Source organism: Martes martes, assembly GCF_963455335.1.
Source record: "Martes martes genome assembly, chromosome: 4".
Lineage (NCBI taxonomy): Eukaryota > Metazoa > Chordata > Mammalia > Carnivora > Mustelidae > Martes > Martes martes.
In genome coordinates this window covers 72,758,036-72,781,888 of record NC_137891.1, presented here as the reverse complement: position 1 = coordinate 72,781,888, position 23,853 = coordinate 72,758,036, and the positions used below count along the sequence as shown (strand labels likewise).

The window sequence follows — 23,853 nt, the reverse complement described above, 5'->3', positions numbered from 1 at the left end:
CGAAATTGGAATATGAAATGGCTCCTTTTGTTGGTCAACAATGGTCAAATATTTGCAACTTCGTTTGATTCAACCTAACATTTTTTTAGAATATTCCCATGCACATCACAGTACTGAGCATTTCTCTCAGTCCTACCAAAGTGATTGAGGTTAGTCCGTCAACGTCTTGACCTTAAAGTGCTAAAATCAAATGAAGCCTAGCTGGGCAAGGATGGAATTTGACTTGGGCAGCACCCGGGCTCTGATATTTACTAGCTTTTTGCCGTTTGGCCAATCACTTTAGCTCTGTCATCCTCACAGAACTGTTGTTAAGGATTAAATGAGATAATATATGCAAAGCTTTTGCTTAGTCCCTTGCCAGACACAGGGAGCTGCCAACAAACAGCTTTTAATTACTATTGTGGATCTAATTCATTCATTATCTTGGGGAGAGGGGAGGGCTAATGTAAACTTCTAGCCAAGCAGAAGCTTCCTACTGACGCTTATCGTCGTCTGGACAAACAAGAAGTTCTAGGAAGTCAGTATAAGAAAATAACAGCTCAGGAGTCACATTGCAGACCAGGTTTCCCTGAAGACAACTTCTGTCTGGGGCTGCCAGCCCTGCCCCAGCCTTGCAGTCCTATTACCTGCCCCTGACCCCATTCCTCCAAGACCATTCTTTTTTTAGCCTTCAGAGAATAGCAACTCCGGGTGGGTTTAGCTCTTCCTGAAGGAAAGCCTTCTGAAAGGCAAGGAGACCCAGTTTTAGACAGGGAAGCCTTCATAATTGGTCTCCAATTATGACCCTCGCAGCCCTTGTGAGTTTCAGACCAGTCTATTCCATTCGAATGATGTGATAGTAGGACTAAGAAGTCATTTGTTTGACTTTGCTTGCAACAGGGAACATTGATCCCAATGTATCAATAAGCAGCAAGGAATGCATGAAGGATATTTTGCAAGACAGTCATCCACTAATTTCAAACCATCAGGGTTAGAGTCATCCATTTTTATATCTAACCTGTGAAATAACACAGAGCAGAGAAAAAAGAAAAAAAAAAACAGGAGAAAGAAAAAAAAACATGGATGGACATAAAGATTAAACTGAAACCTTGTGTTTCTGGGAAGTCTAGCTAAGTCTCTCCACAACCGAGGAACTGAAACTGCAAAGGGAAACTTGACACTTGTTTAAAGGTGTTTAGGTGGCAGGTGAGGATATGAAGAAGGAGGTCTCAGGAGAGATATGGGTGGGTGGAAAAAACCTCAGCTTTTCCAGGCCTCAGTGTCCTTGTGCTAAAAATGGGCAAAATCGTTTCTACTTGACATATTGGCATAATAAAATTTCAGTGTTTATTGAGAACAATCTGTACGTGTCTTGGAAATGGAGTTGGCATAGACAGATGACATCATTCAACATATCTCTATTCTTAACTTGAAATACCATACCTATTTTTTAGACATTCTTTAGTGACAGGTTTGCTATGGCAAATGCCAGACCAAAAAAAAAATCGAGCATGTTATATATTGCAAAAGTTAACAGGAAGGATCACTGAGCTTTTCATAATTGCTCATACACTGAAGAAAAAAATCTACAAAGTACCATTTCAAACAAGCCAATGGGCTGTTTCAAAATGGATCAAATGTCACTGTAGAACCTGGTTAGGTGGTATATCGGAGTCACAGCACCCCCCTCCCAGGGCCAAAATGTCTTGGTGTCACTCGACAGTTGCCCACTGAACAAACCACCCTCCAAATGAAGCTTGATGGTTTTGGAGAATCTGGTTTTTTTTGTTTTTGTTTTTGTTTTTGTTTAACCACTAATGCTATTCCACTCAGAACATTTTCATTGTTTTTATCACTGAAATGCATTTCCCTAATGCTTGAAAAAACATACTATTAGACAATTATCATAAAATTCTCAAGCACACTCAGCAACAAACATTCATTTTGTGAAATAAAAAATGAGTCTTATATTCACAAATCCCACAGCTTGGAAATGTATATGATACACAACATTTAACCTGTCAGCTGCCTCATTAGTGTCAATGAGTGGGAACTGGCAATCAGTAGATGGTGTGTTCCACACGTGTTTATGTTTTAAAATGTTCCCAAAATAGCTCTGCGGGAGAGGTTGATATAAAACACTTCTACTGGACAAATAAATTTCAGTTAAATCTTATGGTCTACTTAAAGTTTTTTTTTGAGGAATCTATGTTTCTCATGTAACTGATCCTTTATAGCTAACAGAGTTAAGAGCCCACTAATAATAATGACGATAATAACAATAATAATAATAAAGTCTGTGTGGATAAACGTCCTCTAAGTTTCAATCCCACCAATATGTAAAATGATCAAGAAAATATACAGAGAGACTGATGTGTGTTTGACTACCAAGAGCTCTAAGATATATATTTGTATGTCCCCTGTGTTCAGAATCCATACAGCTATTAAGACATTTTTATAAACTGTAAGAAATATGTGAGCTATTTCAAGATATAATTCTGAAAAACAGACTTCCATGTAAGAAGCCAATTTAGGAAGAAAACAACATAAACAATTGCAACTTGTGTGCTCAAGTGAAGCATCTTTTTAATTTTGAGTAATGAAGATGTCAAGCCAAATGCTAGAGTAGTTTAACTTAATTAGGTGGCCTATTTTTCCAGGCATCCTTTCATTTCCCATTGAAAACTCAGCTTGTATGCAAGGCAACAAGAGCAATTTTGTCTGTAATGAATACCTCCGGGACTGCGCAGAGTAATCATTTGAATGTTACGCTGAAGACTGGTTTGAGTAACTAGTTTGGGCTTGTTAAGATGCCAGACTTTGTTGGACTAACTAGATGACTCAAAGCATGGCGGCTTTGCCATTTTATTGGGTCAATGGTCAAAAAGTCAGGTTGACTTTTCTCCTGAAATTTCTGCCAAAAGGAACCAATCTAAAAGCAATTGGTCTAATTTATAGTTCAAATTTATGTCATAATCATGGAAATTTTATGGCCCATAGTCAAGAGATTTTTTTCCCCCCCAAAAAACGCTCTTTAAAATATTATGCTTTCTAGGCCCTTTTTTCATACCTCATTTACACTCTAACCTAGAGAATTTTCTCACTAGAAAAACATGTAATTAAAAATATATAACTTTTAATACACTTGCAGATCTCAAAACATTGTAATTCTAACAGTAGATTAAAGAAATTCATGTACAAAGAGGGACTTGGAGAGTCCTATTCGTTCCACTGCCACTGTATTGCTTATGACAAACAGCAGTACAACAATTCTTGTAGGAATGACTGCCTATTATGATCTAGTCTATTATCACATTAATTCTTTGAGTCTTGTATTTGACTCTCTGAGGAGACAGGAGGGCTGGTGCCTTTTGTTAATGTGCCGAGGTATGGGCACCCAGGTGGAGAGAAGCTACTGGAATGAGATGGGCTGGGCCAGGTTTGCTAAATGGCTGCAGCTCGGGACTGAAAATCATCGCAAGCAGAAGACCCAAAGAGTTAATATGATTTTCAAAAAATGTATGCAGAATATTTTAATCACTTTCTTGTCTCTCAACAAATAATATTGCGTACTTTTGATGCCAGACACTCAAAGCACAGGAGATCCAGGGAGAAACAAGGGCGAGTCCTGTCTTTGAGAGCTTACAATCAGGTGGGCAAGACAAGAAAAGGGGTACCAATTCTAGTATGCTATATGTCACAGAGGGGCAAATATGTACATCAGTAACTCCAGCTCCACCGGGAGAGGCCCGGGGTGTGTAAGGAGGGAAGAGACACGGATCATTTGGCATTTGGCAACAGGGCGAGGAGAAATGGAAAGGTGGAAGCGAGGTGAGATGAGAGAAATCGATGAGAGACTGTGAGCCTGGAGCTCAAGCAATAATCACATAGAAGGAAAGAGATTCAAAAGTCATGCCAAAAAGGAGAATTGACACTATCTAAATAATTACAACACTCGCTCAGGGCTGAGTGGTAAGGGACACTCTCAAAGTCCGTGTCTTGATGACTGGGTAGGTGGTGTCAAGCTTTATGATCTAATCGGGTTCAATCAGGTAACTTTCTTAAGAATTAAGCTTTTCCATGACCTGACACTAGAAAAATTTTCTGATTTCCCCCATTAGGAGATTATTTCTTGTACAAAAAAGGTCAGTCCTTCTCCAACTTTTTCACACACCACCCTGACTGAGGCATGCATGAGAATATTTCTGCATCTAGAGAAGAGGGGAATGTTGCCGGTGTGGGTGGAAAGCTCAGAATGAACAGGTAGCCATGGAAAATGATATTCTGGAAACTTCCACAGAAGAAGAAAGAATGAGAAAAAGTAATGGCACTTATTCAAAACTAAACATTAATAAATAACCTTGGTGCCATAGAAAGTTTCAACCAAGAGATTCGGACTCCTGTTTCCTTTGATGTATGTAATTCAAATGAACACTTGTGTCTTGAGTAGAATCGCATTTAAGGAACTGAAGGTACCATAATTCTAGGGGTTGGAGAAAGGGGCTAGAGTTTTTTTAGGGAAAGAGAAAGGCCTCATAGCAAGTGAATCTGAGTGGGGTCGGAAGATTCTAGGGAAGAGTCAGAGCTAAGCTGGGAAGCCCAATTCCCTCCTGCCTTGCTGTTGTATGTTCTGCCATATGGGTCACACAGACATGACAGGTTAAGAATAAGAAAGAAGTGAGTTTATGAAAGACTATTGGCTACTCTTCACATCTGGCTTTCCTTTCTTTAACATGCTCACATGTTCCCACAAACTATTTAGGACGGAATCTGCAAGCTCATGAAGTATCAAGCAAATGGGCCCGCTTAACCAGGGTCTGGGGACACACTAAAGAAACTTGCATCACATGCTTCAAATTCCATGCAGAGTTTAAAAAAAAAAAAAACGTTAAATGGTGTTTAAATTAAAGTACTGGTCGCGGCATCTGGGTAGCTCAGTCAGTTAAGCGTCCAAATCTTGATTTTGGCTCAGGTCCTGATCTCAGGGTTGTGAGACTGGGATCCAGTCTGGGTGTGGAGCCTGCCTAAGATTCGCTCTCTTCCTCTCCCTCTGCCCATCTCTACCCTCCCGAAGAGCTCACACTCTCTCTCAAAAATAAAATAAAATAAAAGTACTGAGCTAGCTAGACCTAGCTCTAGCACACTTAGAGCAAACTATTAGAGGAGAAAAGAGCCAATATTCCAAGAATGGAGGCAGGGAGAAGTGGAAATGTCATGGGTTTTTATTGCATATTTGTCAGGCCTATTATAAGGTAGTATATTCAATTTAAAAACTGCCTATCAGTTACAAAAGTATATGCAAAAAATTTTAAGGATCTGTATACACTAGCTTAAGAGGTATAGAATGCATGCAGTAGATAGTGCCAAAGAGCCCTTTGGGACTGTCTAAAAGAATATCATTAATTTTTACAGTGTACTTCCATTTCTGGAGCGATTCCAGCATTGGCTTTCTATAAAAATCATTTCAAGTTTAGAATTATGCTATTTGCTCGCAGCAACATCACAGGAGCAGTAGTGTACCATATGTTGCTACTTAGCAACTTAGTCTGTAAGTCCCAAAGCATGTACTGATTTGAAAATTGAACAGGAATTATAATTGTTGAGTGACGCTATGAGGCAAGTTGTCTTGGATTACTAAACTATGCAGATGTTTGATGTTATGTAGGAAAAGGAAGAAAACTATTTTTTTCCCTGTAAGATGACTAAAATCCTATTTATGGTTGCCGAAAGGGGTAAATTGATTAAAATTCCCTAAAAGAATAGCAGGTAATGAATTTTTGAACACACTTTATTACAGTAAACAAAAGGAACGTTAAGCGCAAAATTTAGCGAAGGCCATTCAACTTATGTAATTTGCAAAGTTTATTCCCCCTAGAGTACATATTATCTTGCATTAGTCTAATTTTTTAAAATAGCACATTCGAAAAATATTTTCATATGTGCTACGTTATTAAAAAATAGTCCGCTTCTGGCACACAAACCTGTCAGATCTTCACAAAACCCAAAAAGTATGTGGGGCTCTTTACTCTTTCATAAATCATCACTGGTATTTAAAACATCCTTAGTACTCCTGACTGACATATTAAAAGAAATAATGTTAGTTGTTTGATTTTGGTCGGGGCCTTCGCCGTATCCATTGTACTTGAATTTAAAAATCTAAGAAGCCAAGTTGTTATGATGTATACGCTTTGAATTTCCAATCCTTTATCCAAAAGTCTTTAAGACGGACATAATGATTCTCTGAAAGGGACCAGCTGCTTTATAACGGCAATCATTTATTGAGTTTGTGTTTCTACTGTTTCAAACAAATTCAATTAGCCCTTACACTTCAAAACCCTAAAGGCACCAAAGAGATGATACTAGGTTGCTTTAATCTAATAGTAATACTAAACTTGTCAGTACAGTTTGGGGATTGATGGTTAGAAGAAAATTAATAGTAACATTTTTCATTTTTTAATCAAACAGTCCTATTCACAACTACCTCTGGATCTCGGAGGCTACTTAGCCAAATGAATTCAGTGAAGTCAGAATTGTAAATGCAGGGCTCAGCCTTCCAAAGGTATTCTGAAAGTGATCAACTCAGTTGAATGGAAGGAAATGGAGTCCGGATCTTTGAGCTTAATGATGACCTTCTCGTCTGAACAATATCGTGTGGTTTGCAGAATGTCTGCCAGAGAAGGCGGTGATGGTAATGACTTCTAAATGCAAAGTTCATGGAGAGGCAGGCTTGCCTCTGTTTTGAGTTAAGCACGAGACATTTTGTTCTTAGAGAAATTTCAAAGCTTCACCGAGTGCACCCCTAACATGTACATTAGATTAATTCACTGACAACCACCATGAAGAAAAATAGAAGTTTTATTTTTGTTCTCTGTTCCCCCACCCATCCCAGTTACCATATCAAATCTCTCTGGGCGGTTATGCGGGCACCGAAAACTCCTGTCTTAGGGTTTATGCCATAGGTACTGATACATAAAATTTCCAACTGCCATGGTTTTGCTATTCCAGAAAAAAAAAAAAAAAAGTTCAAATCTACAAAATGCTCCTACGAACTCTCCCTTCGCTTTTACTTATCCATGTGTTTATTTTTCCTTACAATGTCCTTACATGTTATGGTATGCTGGCATCTTCGGGCACTTACAATTTTGCTTTCAATGCCCTCACCAGATTAAAGGGTCTGGTCTTAAGTATCTAAAAATAAATAGCCCAGAATGTACTTTTCTAAATGTAACCATTTACATTTTCATTGGACTTTTGTTGTCACTTCTCATGATTAAATACCTTGTCAACCATTCCCAGGGAAATGGATACAAATGTGCTCTCAAAAGGTTTCAGTCATCCCGCGCATTTTGGTTTGAAAGCTACCCACCCAGTGGCTTCTGAAGGCAGCCATATAGTGCTCACCGGCCACGTGATTTCGGTTATAAATGTAATATTGTATTGAAAACTGCCCCAATGGTTGATAATGAAAGCTATTTGTGACATGTGTAGCTTATAATGATTAACTCGTCTATAGTCAGAAGCACAAATAACCCGCACCTGTAAAGACTTTATTTCCTAAAGGTAAAACAACTGTTTAGGAAAGATCATGCTGGCAAAACAGCTGCTTGCCATTCTGGAGAGGAAACAGGGTAGTATCTTTCAACAAATGCCAACTCCGGTGTTTTATCAGCTCTATCTCATTAACTGGAAACAAGGCTTAAATGCTTTGTTTATAAATTATGATTATTCCTGATTGCGGCAGTTACTGATAGTGCTACTCATTTGCAATGCAACTCTTTGAATTTGTTTAATTACAATTTGAAACAAGGCAGAGAAGATTAATTAACCCACCTGGCTGGCTGGCACATAGTCCTGGCTCGGCTCTGTCATGCTCATATACATGTTCTCACCGTCAAACTGCGAATGAAATAATAGTAAACATTCAGCAATCTTGACTGTGTGCATGTTTGTTGTTGCTGTTTTCACCATCAAACTGGAAAACAGTAGCCATAAAAAAAAAAAAATACTGTGGTTGGGAATACGGAAAATCTGTCATAGCAAAGTGAGCCCCATCTTTTCTTTGATGTTTCTGTTGTCATCCTTCCTGACCCTGGATGTCAGTGATTTGGAGTAATTAGTGCTCTAGTAATTACAGCAAGCAAGCAAGAAATGAATGGTTTCCTTTCATCTGCAATCTGTTTTAAAACAAAAATGGCTCATTTTGCATACCATGTATACGGACTGCAGTTCAGTTGTAATGAAGTATTAAATGAATGGACTTTTACACTATACAAATACACGAAGGCACAGCTCAAAGCGTTCTGAGTTTAGCTCTCCAGAGTGAAAAAGTGCAGAGCTTTTAAAACAGGCTAAAACTGGCTTCATCGCAATAGCTTTCCAAAGAATGGTTATAACTTTACAATAACACTTGCAAAGAGCGTGTGGGGCTACAACCATGGCAAAGAATGATCATGACCATGAATGCCAGTAAAAATGTACAAGCTCCGCGATTCAACATTCCTCTCTCAAATTTTTCAGAGATACAGAATTCATGCAGGTATTACGGATGCACAGAAATTCATACACAAGTTTACGAGTTGGGAACAAGAAGGGAGTAGGAGACTCAGGGGTACAATGGCAGAACCGTTGGATAGCTCAAGCAACGGCCACGTTAACAACAACAATAACATACTTTTCATTATTTGGGTTTTCAAAAGCAGTAATCACTCCATTCAGACTTAATCCCCGGCTATCTTTAGTCATTTGATAAATGGGCAAAGGATTCTTTTTTTAGTTCGAAAAAGAATTTCCCCTAGGAAATAATCAAGTGGACTAATACAGTTCAGCATCAAAGAGCTGACTCTGAATATACTTCCATTGCCAGACAAATGTCAGACAGGGGAACTTGAAAATCTGAAAAATGACTTTTCAAGACAGAGCAGTGTTATTGATGGAGGTGCAAGTACACAGCAATATGGACATATTTTATATATCATCCAAAAAGAGAAAACGGTGTTATAGACATTGTATTCCATCACCCATGAGCTGCTAACGTAAGACGGTTGTACAAACACTGGGATACCCCCAAGCCTCTGAACGGGAGCCTGCAGCAGGTGGGTGCCCTGAAGACTCCCAGAAACAAGTAAAGACATTCCCAAGGACACTGAAGCACTCACAAGGTTAAGTTCAAGGAACTGAAGGGTTTCCTCACACATCATCTTGCAAATGTATTTCATGTTCTGCGAACAAACTTATCTAAACAGATACGAAATCACTTACTGAATGATGGGGTTGTTAGGACAAGTCAGAAATAGCACACTTAGAAAAGACCAGCTAGACATTTGGCTGCTTTGTCATCTGGCTCAGGAGTTGTGAGTCCAAGTGACTTACCCAAGGCTGCTTTTCCATCAGTCAGGTGAACGCCTTCAACCCAAAGATAGGCTAGCCCCCAGGTCAATCCACCCGTTACTGCTAAGAACTCACAACCTGACAAAAAGCATCATTCAGTATTCCTCCACCCCCACCCGCTGTTGGTTTGTTTGCAAATGTTTTTAATGTTAAGATGCCAAAGAACCATTTAAAATATGGACAATTTCTCTGACTATAACAAACTCGACTGAGCAGAAGTAGTGGAGTGGATCGAATACTCCACGGCCTGTGCATATTCTAGAAATGTGTTACTTTCTATTTCATCTTCTCGAACTCATTTTCTAAATCCGGCGTCGTTCTCAAGCCAACTAAGGCTTCGAAGTTTTGGTTTGAGTCTATCCAAAGTGTATGCTAATTGAGCATATCCGATGTTACTGCTCTTGATAAAGACTCTTTCCTCAAAAAGTACCAATGCTTAACTAACGTTGAGCCAAGGCTGAAGCAGCATTTTTACAATAAAAGGTATGTGACTACGGGAATAGCTAATTTTTGGAGTACGCTCCATGTCCCCATCACCTGCCTGTAGCTTTCCATGTATTAACGGATTCAATCTTCACAACAACCAGGAGTTGGGGATTATTAATACATCGGGATTATTACATACATTTTACCAAGGAAGACACAAAGGCACAGCGAATTTAAGCTAGATGCTCAAGCTTCAAGTGCTCTTACCAGGCAGGGCTGCCTGCCGTTTAAAGGCAGGCAGCCTGACCTTCCAGGACACGCACTTAACCACCAGAACATATAGATTCGGAATTATAACGATGAGTTAGCTATCAATTCTGGAAACCGTGTCGATAAACTATCAAAGCAGAGTGCTGGCGATATCTCGATCCCGAGATACCGTCCGGAATTTCTATGGCCTTGTGAGGCTTTCAAAAAACCAAGAGTCATAGTGAGCTGCCAATTTAGTAATCAGGCAGGTGGAATATCTCCGGATTATTTACAATTAAGCCTTAAAATATTGAGAGGAGGTAGAATGATGGTTTACTTTATGTCAACTGGATGGGGCCACAGGGTGCCAAGATAGTCAGCCAAATATCATTCTGGGTGTGTCTGTGAGGGTATTTTTGGATGAAATTAAAATTTGAATTGGTAGAATGAGTAAGGAAGACCACCCTCCCTAGTGGGGGTGGGCCTCATCTAATCAGTTGAAGGCCTACATGGCACAAAAGGGCTGACTCTCCTGAGAGTCAGAAGGAACTCCTCCTACCTGACTGACTGAACTGGAACAACAGTCTTTTCCTGTCATCAGACTTGACTTGAAACATCAGCTTTTCTTAGGCCTTAAGCCTGCCAGCTTTTGTACTAAAACTATAGCATGGGCTCCCCTTTCCAGCTTCTCCACTCATTTTGGACTTCCCAGTCTCCACAATCAAATGGGACAATTATAGTAAGTCACATGTCCCGTTGGTTCTGTTTCTCTGGTGCACCCTAACTAAGAAGCTCTGAAAGCTTATTTCTAAAGGACCTCCGATGTAAAAACACAAGAAGGGATGACATCTGTTTCATGATATGCCTGCTTTCTAAGGGAACAGAAGCCATGTTGCTTTTGCTGTGAGAGTCCCTGGACTCACTGTGTCTCAGTACAACCCACATACGTTCACAGCTCTTCATCCAGAATGCCTTTCTTCCCTTCCACTTGCTCTTACATGTCTCTTACACCCTTTGGTATTTTCTTATACCCCGTGGTTTCCCTTGGTCAGGGCCAGGCTGTTTCCAGCCTCTGGGCTCCCCCAGGGAGCCCTCGGGTTCCAGGTGGGTTTTGTTATTAGGAGCCTAACGGGACTGAGCTGGGAACTACCAGACACTCTGCACATCTTAGTTATCTTTACTGTCTCTATAGCTTAGGGTCAGCACATAGTTCACCCTCAGGAAATGTCTAGTTATGAAAGATTAAGTAATAATTGCTTGATTAAATAGATTGCTTTCCTAGAGAAGGTGATCACTTGAGAAGAGAAAGAAGATTCAACTTTTAGAGAATGGTTTGAAGGCTTTGGAAAGGGGTCAGCAGTGGATTAAAAGTGGTTACTCTACGAGCAGAAAGTCCTTAAAAGAATGTACAGAAGTAGCTAGGACACCATTACTTAAATGCTAGCTGTAGCTCTTCCTCACATTTTTATATAATTAAAAAACATATAGATTGGTGAAGAATCAAAAGACCTAGCTGTAAATGAGCACATGCCCTCTTTCTGAAGACTTTTGAGTTGCCAAACGAAAATACATATGTGTGTCAGAACTCCTTGTGGTTGGACCAACTCTTGGGCCATGATCCCAGACCCTCTCCCCCCAGACCCTACGCCCTCACCACACACACATCCCATCAGGTTAAGGTCATTGGCGTACTGTTCACAACTCTCCCCACCCACACTCCCTCCAGGAGCTGTTTCCAGGGATCCCAGCAGACCTTGTGTGGATGGACCCTTCTTAGACTATGTCCTGTGCAGTGGGCACATGTCATTTGAAGTGGAATTATAGTGCAGAGAGCTCTAGACTTTCGGTCTTGGAAAGATCCCTGAAGACCTCCGAGCTGAACCTTTCACTTTATGATTGGAGAAACAGACTTTTTATTGGCCACATGGTCCATCTGGGACTAGACTCAAGGTCTGGATTCCTAGTAGAAGGCACGCTGCTTTATACTCCATCAATCATAAAACCGGGGGATCAGACTCTATGACTCTTTGTATTTCTCGATGGCCTAGATGCATACTCCACAATCTCAAAGGGGCAGCATTTGCCTTATTACATTAATGGCCTGCCTTTGCTTTACCTGGGACCACATATTAGATGAACATTGTTAATCACTGTCACAATAAAATTGTTTTATTAAAAGTAGCTAATTACACTTCCTAATTCCTCATGTTTATCGCAGTTATTATTCTTAGAAATCAACCGAATTCAGGCATTATAACTTTTCAAAACTATATCTAGGCATACTAGGTCTTTTAATTTCCATGTATTCTCAATTTAAAACCTGAAGCAAAGTCTGAAAGAATAAAGAGGCTGGCTTATTCAAATCTAAGTGTAAATGGCATCAACTCAGGATTAGCCTTTCTGACCAAGTGCTTTTAGACTCTTTATTGTGTTTTTATTTCAAAGCACCAAGGGAGGCAATCACATAAAAAGTCATTTATAATCTTCTACTACAGTTTTTTGAAATTGTTTTTAGAGGATATTAACCGAACCCATAATCCCAAAGAGCTTTTCAAACTAGGTAGTTATTATATCTTCTATTTAAAAACTGAGAGCAGACATCCAACACTGTCTGAACCTAGTGAATGATGAGCAGAAATGGGCAGTATGAGGCTACCCAAACCACTAAAACCAGAAAAAATCAAAGGCAGAATGGGAACCATAAATCAATCATTGGCATTGGTACAGGAAATGGGATCTTTTTAGGGAAACCATTAGAGGAAAACCCAGAAAACTGTTCTTGGGTGGGTGTGGAGGATAACCTCACAGAACCCATGGAACAGTGTCGCACTGTACTGCCTATAAAAGGGAAAACCTTACATTTCTGGGTGTTTTCTGAAGGAATATTTGATACCTTGATTTTTTTTTAAAGAGCTAAAACTAGAAATGTTTATATCAGAGAGTTAATTTGACATTTCTGAAAAGATGCATTATAATAAATCATAAGTGAGGGTAATCGCCTCAAAATAAAGTATCTATTTTTGGGTTGCTTGGCTCAATATAAGATTATAAGTCATCTTCTCCCCCTCCTCCTTTTTAATACTGGAAGAAATAACTTAAGTTGGGAGCAGTGAAGTCAGACTTTTGTTGTTTCATTGAAGCAAAGCATTTTGAAAGCTGCTATGAGGGGTGATAACAGACAATAGCTCTCAGTGCTGTTCACATGCCCAGCAACAATGTAGCCAATAAAAACAGAGCAAGGCAAACTCCTACACTTACTACCCAGCCTCCCATTCTCAAGGTACAGGGTCCTGGGACACAGGAGAGGGAATCTGTGTTTATTTATCTTCCCGCTTCAAGGCTGACTGTGTTGATGCAAGATAGTCTAAAGTAACATGCCTCCACGCAGAGCCAGGCTGAATGCTACCGGTCCTGAGCACAAGGGCGGGAACAGTGTGGCTCGCACTCAAAGGAAAGAAGAAGGAGCCGAAAACAGGCTATCAACACCCCGAGCAAAGAAAGCAGTTCTCTGCTGGGGTTTTGAATGGATGCAGGTTACAACCAGAGAGCACACAGAGCTGAAACAGAAAAGAGAACCCCTTTCCCTCAGACTCCCATCACCTGAACTTGAGCGGTAAAAAAAACTCTGTGGTGATTGTGAAAGGCACAGGGAAGAAATAGGATCCCAGCACAGCCAGGCTGCTGGGAAGGTTTGGCCATTGGAGGGGAGAGAGAGAATAGTGGACCCACAACTCAAATAGTGTGCCCAGAACTTAGAATCTGGCCTTTTTTATTTTTTTTTTAACGAATTTGTATCTCATTTTTGTCCTCATGATAGATTTATTTGGCAGAAGACTTGTCTATCACCTTGCTTTGGTTAGCTACGGGAAATGAAATTTTCAATAATAATAATGCTGTGCATAAACCTGTAACTCAACCTCACACTTGTACCTTCTTTTAAGTATAGGCTCCATACTTAAGATCGTGGTGCCATGATGGTTCAAGCCGTTTTTTCTCACCTTTCAGACACTTTTGAATCACATCAAATGTTTTAAGGCAGTTAGTTTTTTCTAATCTTGTAATGTGGTGACTCTTATTACCCCATTTTACAGATGACAACACTGAGGCACAAACGAGGTAAGTCGCTTGTCTGCGACCTACATCCAATCACATGTGCCCCAGCCCAGGTCTTCTCAGCCTGCTTTGACTTTGCTTTCGGGACTGGATGATACGGTGCCCATCATGCCCTGGACCGACCGCTTCCGCTGCCACCAAAGCTAGTGACTGAGGAGCCCCAAACCTGACACCAGCTTCCATCAGGTGGCTCTGCACCTGGGCTGGAGACAAAGAAGTTCTGCTTTCCACCAGAGCCCATGCAGAATGGCTGAGCCACCTGTCCTGAGAGTGTGGAGGAAAGGGGACCCAGGAAAGGGGACCCAGGAGAGGGGACTGACCCAAACATTCCCTTGGAGCTCTTTAGAGAAGCCCCTCATGTCCGGAAACCAGGAGGGATTTTTTGCAAAGCTCGGATAGCTTGGAAATATGTGCCTCACCGTTTGCTTTCCCCATCTCCTCATTTCCCCCTCTCGCTTCCTTTCTGCCTCACCGGAGTTTCCCTGGGCTTGTCCTCCCAGCGTTAACATGTGATCTTTCACTACAGGCTCTGCTTTCTGGACAATGAGGACAGTGCCCAGTTGTACACAGTAAGTGATGGTGCTCTTAGGAGCACAGCTACACTAATCTGATCCCATCTTTATTCCACTTTCATTGTATTTTATTTAAGAATCATTAATTCTGGGGTACTTGGGTGGCTCAGTTGGTTAAGCGTCTGCCCTCGACTCAGGTCATGATTCCAGGGTCCTGGGATCGAGTCCCACAACAGGCTCTCTGCTCAGCCAGGAGTCTGCTTCTCCCTCTCCCCCTCCCCCTGCTCGTGCTTGCTCTCTCTCTTTCTCTCACACACAAAAATACATAAACAAAATCTTAAAAAAAAAAAAAAGAAGAATCATTAGTTCTATTTTCAATTCCTGGGCAAAGACAGAAACAAACTTATGAAATAGTAATAAATAGAAGAACAAAGATTTTCCTGTATCATGAAAACATCACTCCGTTTGAAAGAAAAAAAAAAAAAAGCAAGTTTCTAGAATCCTTCATTAACCCCAACCTTCCAATACAAAGCAATACATTTTCATTATGCATTATTTAAGAAAGCAAAGAATATATGTGATAAAAGCTTAACGATCAGTCCAACTCCATTCTGGTGAGTCTAATGGAAATAAGTTTAAACGACTGAAAACATGCATGGTTTTAACTAAAAGGCCTCCCTCCACAAAGTGTGTGATATTAGAAAATCAGGAGCAATGATTTCTGATTCCAGGTAGGAACACTGTTTTGGAAATGAATTCCCAAGTAATTTCTGAATCTCTATAAAGCATAAAGCTGTAAAACTCTACACTGTTCAGTTGAAACTAGTGTCGTTTCAAATGATCAGCTCAGAACATTCCTTTAACTTGTCATGTTTTAGACAAATTTTTCTGAATCCATGCAGTAAGGGAACAATTTGAGAAGTACATTCAAACTTGCTGGCAATCCTTACCTAAGCTCACTATTTCCACATGATATCAGTTCTCACCTCATTTACCACAGCTCCTAATCCTGCATAGATGTGGAATGAAAAGTATGAAAGTCATTACTTTTGGGGGGCTGGCTCTTTTATTGCTAGTCTTCCTTCTTAAGCACGGCGAGCATATTTAGTAACTGACATGCACAGAAAAAAAAAGTGAGAGTCTTTTTCTACACATGTCTGGTCTGGAAGAACATGCCCCTTTCTGGGAAAAACAAAAGAATGTTTCTCTCAAAACAAGAAGAATGTAAGAGACTAGCAGAAGTTCAGAGTATTAGTAAGGTTAGGAGACCTGCATGATGGATTTATAAAAAAGATTAACAGAAGTTATAGGCTGGTTAGGTGACAATTGAGTGGCTTACACAAACTTTTAAAAAAGATTTGAGGACAAACAATTATTGAATAATTTTGAAATTAAAAGTGGTAGTACCAAATAAAAATACAAATAGGAAGGTACAGATTTATTAAGATGGAGATTCTCACTTCCCTATTATTATTACTCAGAAAATAACATTGTGTCTAAATATAACAATGATGTTACAGGAATAGATTTATGGTAATTAAAATCTCCTAATGGTAGGACAGGTGTTGAAATATATTCTGGTATTTTCAGGGCAGACTTGACCAATTAGAAATACAAGATGTTTAGTTTATATACATTCTTTTCTTCTTTTCAAGATCGTATTTGACATTTTCTTTTTTTTCAAGAGACAGAGTTTCTGTTTTCCAAATAGAAACATAATGACATTTTAAGAAAATGTATTAAATCCTTCAGGTTATTGAGTCTGAGTTTGTCCACTGTGAAAGGAAACAAAGCTCTATATTTGGCATATATCTGTCATTTTGAGAAACCTAGGAAGTCACTCAATCCATTTTGTTATTATCAGAAGGAGTATATTCTCCTAAATTTTCTTTAACATCTTCAAATACTATTCAGTTATATCTATTTTTGCATAACCTCCTTTGATATTTAATCCGTGATCTCATGTGACTTTCCCTGCCGACTTATCCACATTTTTCTGAAGCTTATGGCATAATTTTCCCTGCATTAGCTTAAGGCTTTGTGAAGAAGACATCCCCCTTCCCAAGGCATATGCATTATATGCATCTATAGAGTTTCCATTCCAAAGTTTCTTTTACTGTCTACATGTTTATAGTAGTTCAAACTATTCCCCTTAGATTATCCTGCACTCTCATTTGACTTTCTTTTTTTTTCTTTTTTCTTTCTTTCTTTCTTCCTTTTTTTTTTTTTTTTTTTTTTTTTTTGGTAGCATTCTCCCCAGTCCTTCATCCTCCTTTGTCAGAAACATGTCAGAAATCTAAACCTTATTTATACTGCATAGTGAGAAGTGACTGGTCTCGTTTTATTTTATTTTCTGGAATGGCACCGTATGATGCTCTTTTGTTGAAAAATTGAGAGAAGAAACTATCATCACGTGGGAAGATCTGGGGTAAGCAGTCCAGCCTGATCTCACTGGCCCATTAAAATTCAATGGTACTGGGGCGCCTGGGTGGCTCAGTTGGTTAAGTGTCTGCCTTCAGCAATGGTCATGATCTCAGGATCCTGGGATGCAGGGATGGTGTCCAGTGTCAGGCTCCCTGCTCAGCAGGGAGCCTGCTTCTCCCTCTCTCTCTGCCCTTCCTCCCTATTCTTTCTCTTTCTCTCTCTCTCAAATAAATAAATAAATAAATAAATAAGATCTTAAAAAAAAAAAAACAAAAAAAAACAAAAAAAACAAAAACCACTTTCAAAATTCAATGGTACTGACACAGTCCCAGATAAAAATATGGTAGTTATTCATTCATTCATTGAACACATCTCATGTTGCACCTACTACATGTCAGTCCCCAGTCTCGGTGACAGCAGGTAACATGAATTTTCTGCTTCTTGTGTAACAAGTGCACACATGTATATTTACTGCTTTAATCCTTACAACAATCCTGTGAGGCAGGCTGTACTCATGTCCTTCATCAACAAGGACAGCGAGCCTTAAGGAATTGAGTAAGTTAAAGGGGTGGAGCAGAGTGTCTGTTCTAGTCTGTCTGATGGCAGAAAATCATCCTACAGGAGAAGTCAGCTCAAGGGAAACAAGAGCCTGGCCAAAGAAAAGGCTCAATCAACATGCAAGTTTTAGGAATCCCAACATAAATGTGGCATGAACGAATAGAATAACCAATTCCAGAACTATGAGGACAACAGACTTTATTCTGTTATTTCTGTGATGGTACCCACTGACCGATGATGGGCATTTCCTCAAGAACGCGCTTTACTCCAGAGTCAGTGCTAACTGAACCAGAGCTGTCAGCAGAGACGGGAGGCATGTTACAAAGACCACAGGGTCAAATGATCCAGGGTGGCGTTTCGGACCCCCTCTCTGCCACTTGGTGGCTGTGAACTTGGGAAGAAGTGGCTCCTGTGGGCGTTCATGGTCCTGTCGTGGGACTGTCATGAAGGCCAGGCTTCCCCAGGGAAGCACCCAGCACCATACACGTCTAACAGATACGCGAAGTGAGTCTCTTACCTTTCTCTCTACTGCGTGATACCCTACGTGATGCCAAGATCAGTGCATTATACTAGTTTTCCTTCTCCTCCTCCACGTCCTAAAATTCTTCACTACTCTCTCAGATTTTTAAGTGAATTTCCACTTCTTTAGTTTCAAACACATGAGGACAATGGCTCTACCACTTGTACATGGCTGATGTCCACCCGGAAAGACCCCGGGCTGGTGCCAGGCCAAGTGTTAAGCATTGTTAACCTCATTCCTAACTGCATCTTTGGTCACCCTGGAGAGTTCCTCATTGCGTAGTACTTCACACACGGCCCAAAAAATTTCTGCCTCTACTTCTTTCTATCACTGCCTCTGTTTGGAAAACCTTTCCACATCCCACTTCTGTTATTCCCTTTCCTGTTTTCCTGGCAGTAGTGAAGATGATCAGGAAGTTGCGCAACCAACCTGGAACATTCTGGGTGTGAAAGGAGGGACTGAACCATTCAGACTGAACAAAAGGCACAAACTTGGACTTTCCCAACCAAGGAGTCTCTTCCCGCCTTAAGGTAAGCCCGCCTTAAAACGGCCGATGATTTAGGGTTCCCTCCTCTGTGCCAACCCAAGTTCTCTACGGCATCTAGTGCTTTCCCGAAGCTTCTAAGTCATTGTACTGCCGTTGTTTCACGGCCTGTCTCCTACACTGGACTGTGAACGCTTTGGGGCAGAGGCCTTCCTACTGATTTTTCTATCCCCGGCACGGAGCATAGCCCAAGCCCGTTATTTCCAAAAGGACAGAGACGAATGATTAAATAAGTTCAGTGCAATATCGCGAGAACGAAAATCATCTCGGCTCTCTCGCCATTCTGTTGCGCAGCAGCGTTCATCCCGCGCGCTTTCGTTGCCGAATCACTTTCTAGCCACGAAACTAACCGCGCCCCCGGCGTCCCTGGGCAACACCTTCTGCAAATCAGATCCCACTCTAGCTTTCCCTTCGTTCCTGTCCTTCGGGGACCAAAACCTTTCTTCCCTCGCTCTCGTCGGAATCATTTCAAAAGTCCGCTTTGTGAGATCTTAGATAATCGCTAACATCTTCAAGGAGGCAAGACCAGCTCCAGTGGGCAAACTGTGCCCACGCGGCTCCAGCGCCCGCTAGTTTCTTTTTTTCAGGCTGACGTCAGGCTGCTGGTGAACAGTTTGCTCTCTGAATCTTCTCCAGATCTATACCGGCATGCGAATGCAAAGCGACCGGATTGGCAGACGGAATGCAAGGCATTCCTCCCCTTTCCCCATGTGGTCTGGGAGTAATCCAGGGCCTCTTGCTCCCTGGGAGGCTTGGCAGAATAGGACCGAATGTAGGAGCGGTTCCATCATGCAGTGGGTCTGCGATGACAAGACCCTGAGAGGAGTCCTCGTTCAGACACTTCTTAGCACACCGGTCTTGTATATGCTCTTCGTGCAATTATTTCAGATTCAGAATCTGATATGTTGATAATGACAGAGCACTAAACATATCAACAGTGTACTACATCCTGGAAACTGTGGTACTTCTGCCTTCGTGAGTTTATTGGACTGTTTCCGTGGTTTGTTGGAAAGATCGATAGGCAGAAAGCAGTGCAAAATCAGGCTTAATATGTCCTAAATTCACCTCCGAACAGGTCTTTAATAGAGAAACTGATAGGCAGACTGTATTTTGTAATCACGATCCTTGTACGTGCGCCGTCCTACCTTAAATATTAGATCAAAGCAATGGAGTAGACAAGAGAAAATAGTAGTGTAATCACCCAATAAATGAAAACTTTATAGAGCATCATGTGTGTATCTATGTGCCCATAAATATGTGGATACACGCATGTTCTTTACATATGTACATATTTATTACTGTGTGTGTGCAAAATATTTTTCTCCAGAAATGTTCTTTATTTGGCTTTCACTTATGTTATTTTAGATTATATAGAAGAGTGATATTAAAAACCACCACACACAATTTAAGGAGAAGTTTTCTGAAAATGCAAAGTACAACGGAATGCCTCTCTTAATTTGCAGAGAAACTATTACCCAGTCAGAATGAACTACATTATATCACATTCACTAAACTTGCTTCAGGTGAATTTATTGTCATAAAATGAAGATTTCAGACTGTTCTGGCATAAAAAAATGCAAAGTTATACTTAAATATATAGTTGTAAAATATAGAATGACATAGGTCTCCTAAAGCATTTTGTTTTTCATAGCTTATTAGCTTTAAGCATTAAATTACCCACAAGATAACAATCGCTCATTGTTATTTTATGGAGCTATATAATAATTTCTGCTCTGGTTCACCAGTTGCATAACTCAGCAAGATACTTAGGCTGTTTCAGTAATCAGTCAATGTTCCTTATAAGGCTCGCATCAAAGAAATTATGTAATCTCTACTGCCTGTAACCTATTATTTCACTTTCTGTAAGAAACTTTACATTATTAATACCTTTTGCACATTTCCTATTTGCTATGAAAAATTCTGGAATAAAACATTTTTATAACCATTAAGTAAATTAATATTAATGTTAGATTAAGTGGTCTCAGGACTTTTTTGTTTGAAATGCCTTCTAAATACTCTGAGGTAAATGTACATATTTTAAATATATCTAATGAGTCTTGTCACTAAGAAATTCTTCAATGTTACTTAAGACATTCAACTTGAAACAAATAATTTAAACATGTATTGAAGTCAGAAGAGAATGGAAACTAAACATTAGAGCAAGATCAAATTATCCAAGATGGATTTTTATTTTAAAAGCAGAACAATGTTGCCTTTTCTTCAGAGCTAACTTGGTCTTCAGAAAGTTATATTATAGTGTCCATTGCCCATTGTACATAATACAGGCAACAAAACTCTTTGGACACGTGACAGGAAAATATCTTGCATCTAATATGTAAAATCCATATTTTGAGATGCCCCCACTGCATCCCGTTTTCAGGCAATGAAACTACATTTGTAACAACACATTTGGACTAGCGGTTCCAAAAGCTAATGTAGTTTCTCAAAACACGTACATTCCTACCTTTATGTAGATCGTAAGCTGTGCTTTCAAAAACTGCATTTTTACACTGCTGAAAAGTAAAGGGCTTGTGGATATGCATTCTTCCTACATCTGCTATTTTCTCCACAACTTCTCTTTCTACTTCGTCCAATAGCAGTCACCGAAGACGCTTTCAGTCCAACATTCTTTAAGGTGTGAGGCTGATTTAATAGAATCTGTGATGCCAACCACACCAACCATATAGATGAAGCAATTCCATTATTTAGATGGGCATTAGCATTTCCTTGGATCTTTGTGGATTCGAGTTTTGTTTTGATATTTTTTTTTCTGATTGCCTGGCCCTAGCTTTGCTCATTCTATTTAATAATATCATGATAGATATACAAAGCAACCCACATTCTCTATGGAAGTGTTTCTCAGCTGGGGGTGATTTGCCTCACCCCCACACCTCCCCACGCCCCACCCCCCTGCTTTGGGTTAGGACTGAAGCAGTACTACCAGCATCTAGTGGGTGGAGCCAGAATGTCTCTGTACATCGTACAAAGCACAGAGTAGCCTCCTTACAAAAGAATTATCCAGCCCCAATATGAACAGTGTTGCTGCAGAGAAACCCTGGTGTTTGAAACGTGTCAAGTTTGATGTTTTGGTCATTTTCACAAGAAATTGTGAGATGAGAGACGAAATCAACGATGAAATGACTCACTTAAGTAATAAAGATAGCTCAAATCCTACATCAATTAAATCATCGACTTAAAAAAATTTACATATGGCCTAAATAGTTTTTTCAGTGCAATGAAATCACTGAACTCTTAGAGGTCTAACAGCCCTATTCCAGGTGCCTGGGCATGGTCTTCAAAACCAAGAATTAAAGAACATCGCCCCACGCTTACAATTCCACTAATTTGAAATAAACATACACTGTATTATATATACTTTGGAGTTACAGTTACTCTGGGTAACCACAGAAAAACAAAATTAATTCTTCAAACTACACATAAAAACTGCTACTTGTCATGGTTGAAACCTGAGAGCTCTAAGAAAAATTAGCAATTTGTTAATTGGAATTCTATTTATCCTTTCATGCACAAAACTAATTATTTGTTTGCAAGATGCTGTGTCTTCATTAAAACCATTAGTATTCTGAGTAGATGGCAGTATTAATTTTATAAATGAAATTGGAATTTTACCACTGTGTTTCATGCAGTTCTTAAGACAATGAGTATTTCCACATATCAGTCTGTCTAAAAAGGACCATTCTTTATAGAAACAAAAAGCCGATACATCTAATTCACAACGCCCACTATTTTTTGAAAAGTCTTTGATGTCAAGGAGGCCTGTATATTGTTCTTTGAGAGATAAATATGAATATGTAATATGATATGATATTGGGCTATGTACTATTAACCAAAACCTATCTCCAAAACCTATCTCCCCTCAAAATTTTAAACAAATTTTAAAAACAATATTTTAAACAAATATAAGTCAAATATAAAGCAAATATGAGTCATCTCTTCAATTTTTCTAAGAAAGGGGAGCCTGTGACCAAATAATCTTCTACAAGAGCAAGAGCAACTAATCTAAAATTAATTAATAAGTCTTCTGAGTTTGGAATGTATTCCCAGTTTTATAGGCAGCATGCTTATCACCCCAATAGTGCCTTTATTGGTTTAATAACATTGTGAATTTCATTCACTTAGAATGTGGTGGTTGGACATGAAGGGGAGTGTCTGAGGAATGGATGGGTCTGGTAAGGAAAGGCTATTTATTTATTTATGAAGCTTTTATTTATTTATTTGACAGAAAGAGACACAGTGAGAGAGGGAACACAAGCAGGGGGAGCAGGAGAGGGAGAAGCAGGACTCCCACAGGGCAGGGAGCCCTACATGGGGTTTTTCCCAGGACCCCTGGATCAGGACCTGAACTGAAGGCAGATGCTTAACGACTGAGCCACGTAGGCACCCCAGGCTATGGGATCTTCGATGGCCTCAGACATTCACAAAGTGGATACCTAGAAGTGGGAAAGTGGAGCCTAGGGCCACTACAATTCTAGTGGAATCGGAAGACACGGCAAATGAGAAGTGTTCAGAGAAAATGAAATCTACATAAGGCAGAACTCTCAGAAAAGTTAGCCTGGGTTCTCTTCCACACCTTGAAAATAGTAAACACCCGGGCTGCTGGAACCCACCTCTCAGACTGGTTGAGTAATGCTAATGAAGAAGGCAAGAAATCTGGTTGCTAGATACTCTGATAATCTTAGCAGAAGTACACTACCTGAGGTTTTTAAGCATTTAAATACTATTTGTCCCTAAATAAAAAAGCATGTATTAATAGACTTGTTTTTTCAAGGAGTTTTGTTTGTTTGTTTGTTTGTTTGTTTTTTTGTAAGCTTTAGTTTTTAGATCAGTTTTAAGTTTGTGGAAAAATCGAGTGCAAACCACAGAGTCCTCATATACTCCCCATCCCCACCAGTGCACAACCTCCCCCACCCCTGCTCCCTTCCCTCCCTCACCCCCACTATTGACATCCCACACTGCAAGGGTACATTTGTTACAATTGATGAACCTCCACTGACACATCATTATCACCCAAAGCCCATAGTGTACGTTAGGGCTCACTCTTGGTGCTGTATATTCCCATAGGTTCTGACAAATGCATAATGACACATATCCACCACTACAGTATATCATGTAAAAAAAGA

General features: G+C 39.9%; 1 protein-coding gene across 2 annotated transcripts in view; it reads right to left on the bottom strand.

Annotated features, from left to right (window-relative positions):
- The window catches only part of TOX (thymocyte selection associated high mobility group box), a 300,152-nt gene that overhangs the window by 139,883 nt on the left and 136,416 nt on the right, over positions 1–23,853 (bottom strand). Inside the window, exon 2 of one of the 2 annotated variants that reach the window (XM_080801775.1) lies at positions 7,810–7,875. The exons of the other annotated variant lie outside the window; for it this stretch is intronic. Within the exon in view, the coding sequence (XP_080657901.1) occupies positions 7,810–7,875 (66 nt within the window). The remainder of the gene's footprint in view (positions 1–7,809; positions 7,876–23,853) is intronic. 2 annotated transcript variants of the gene reach the window in all.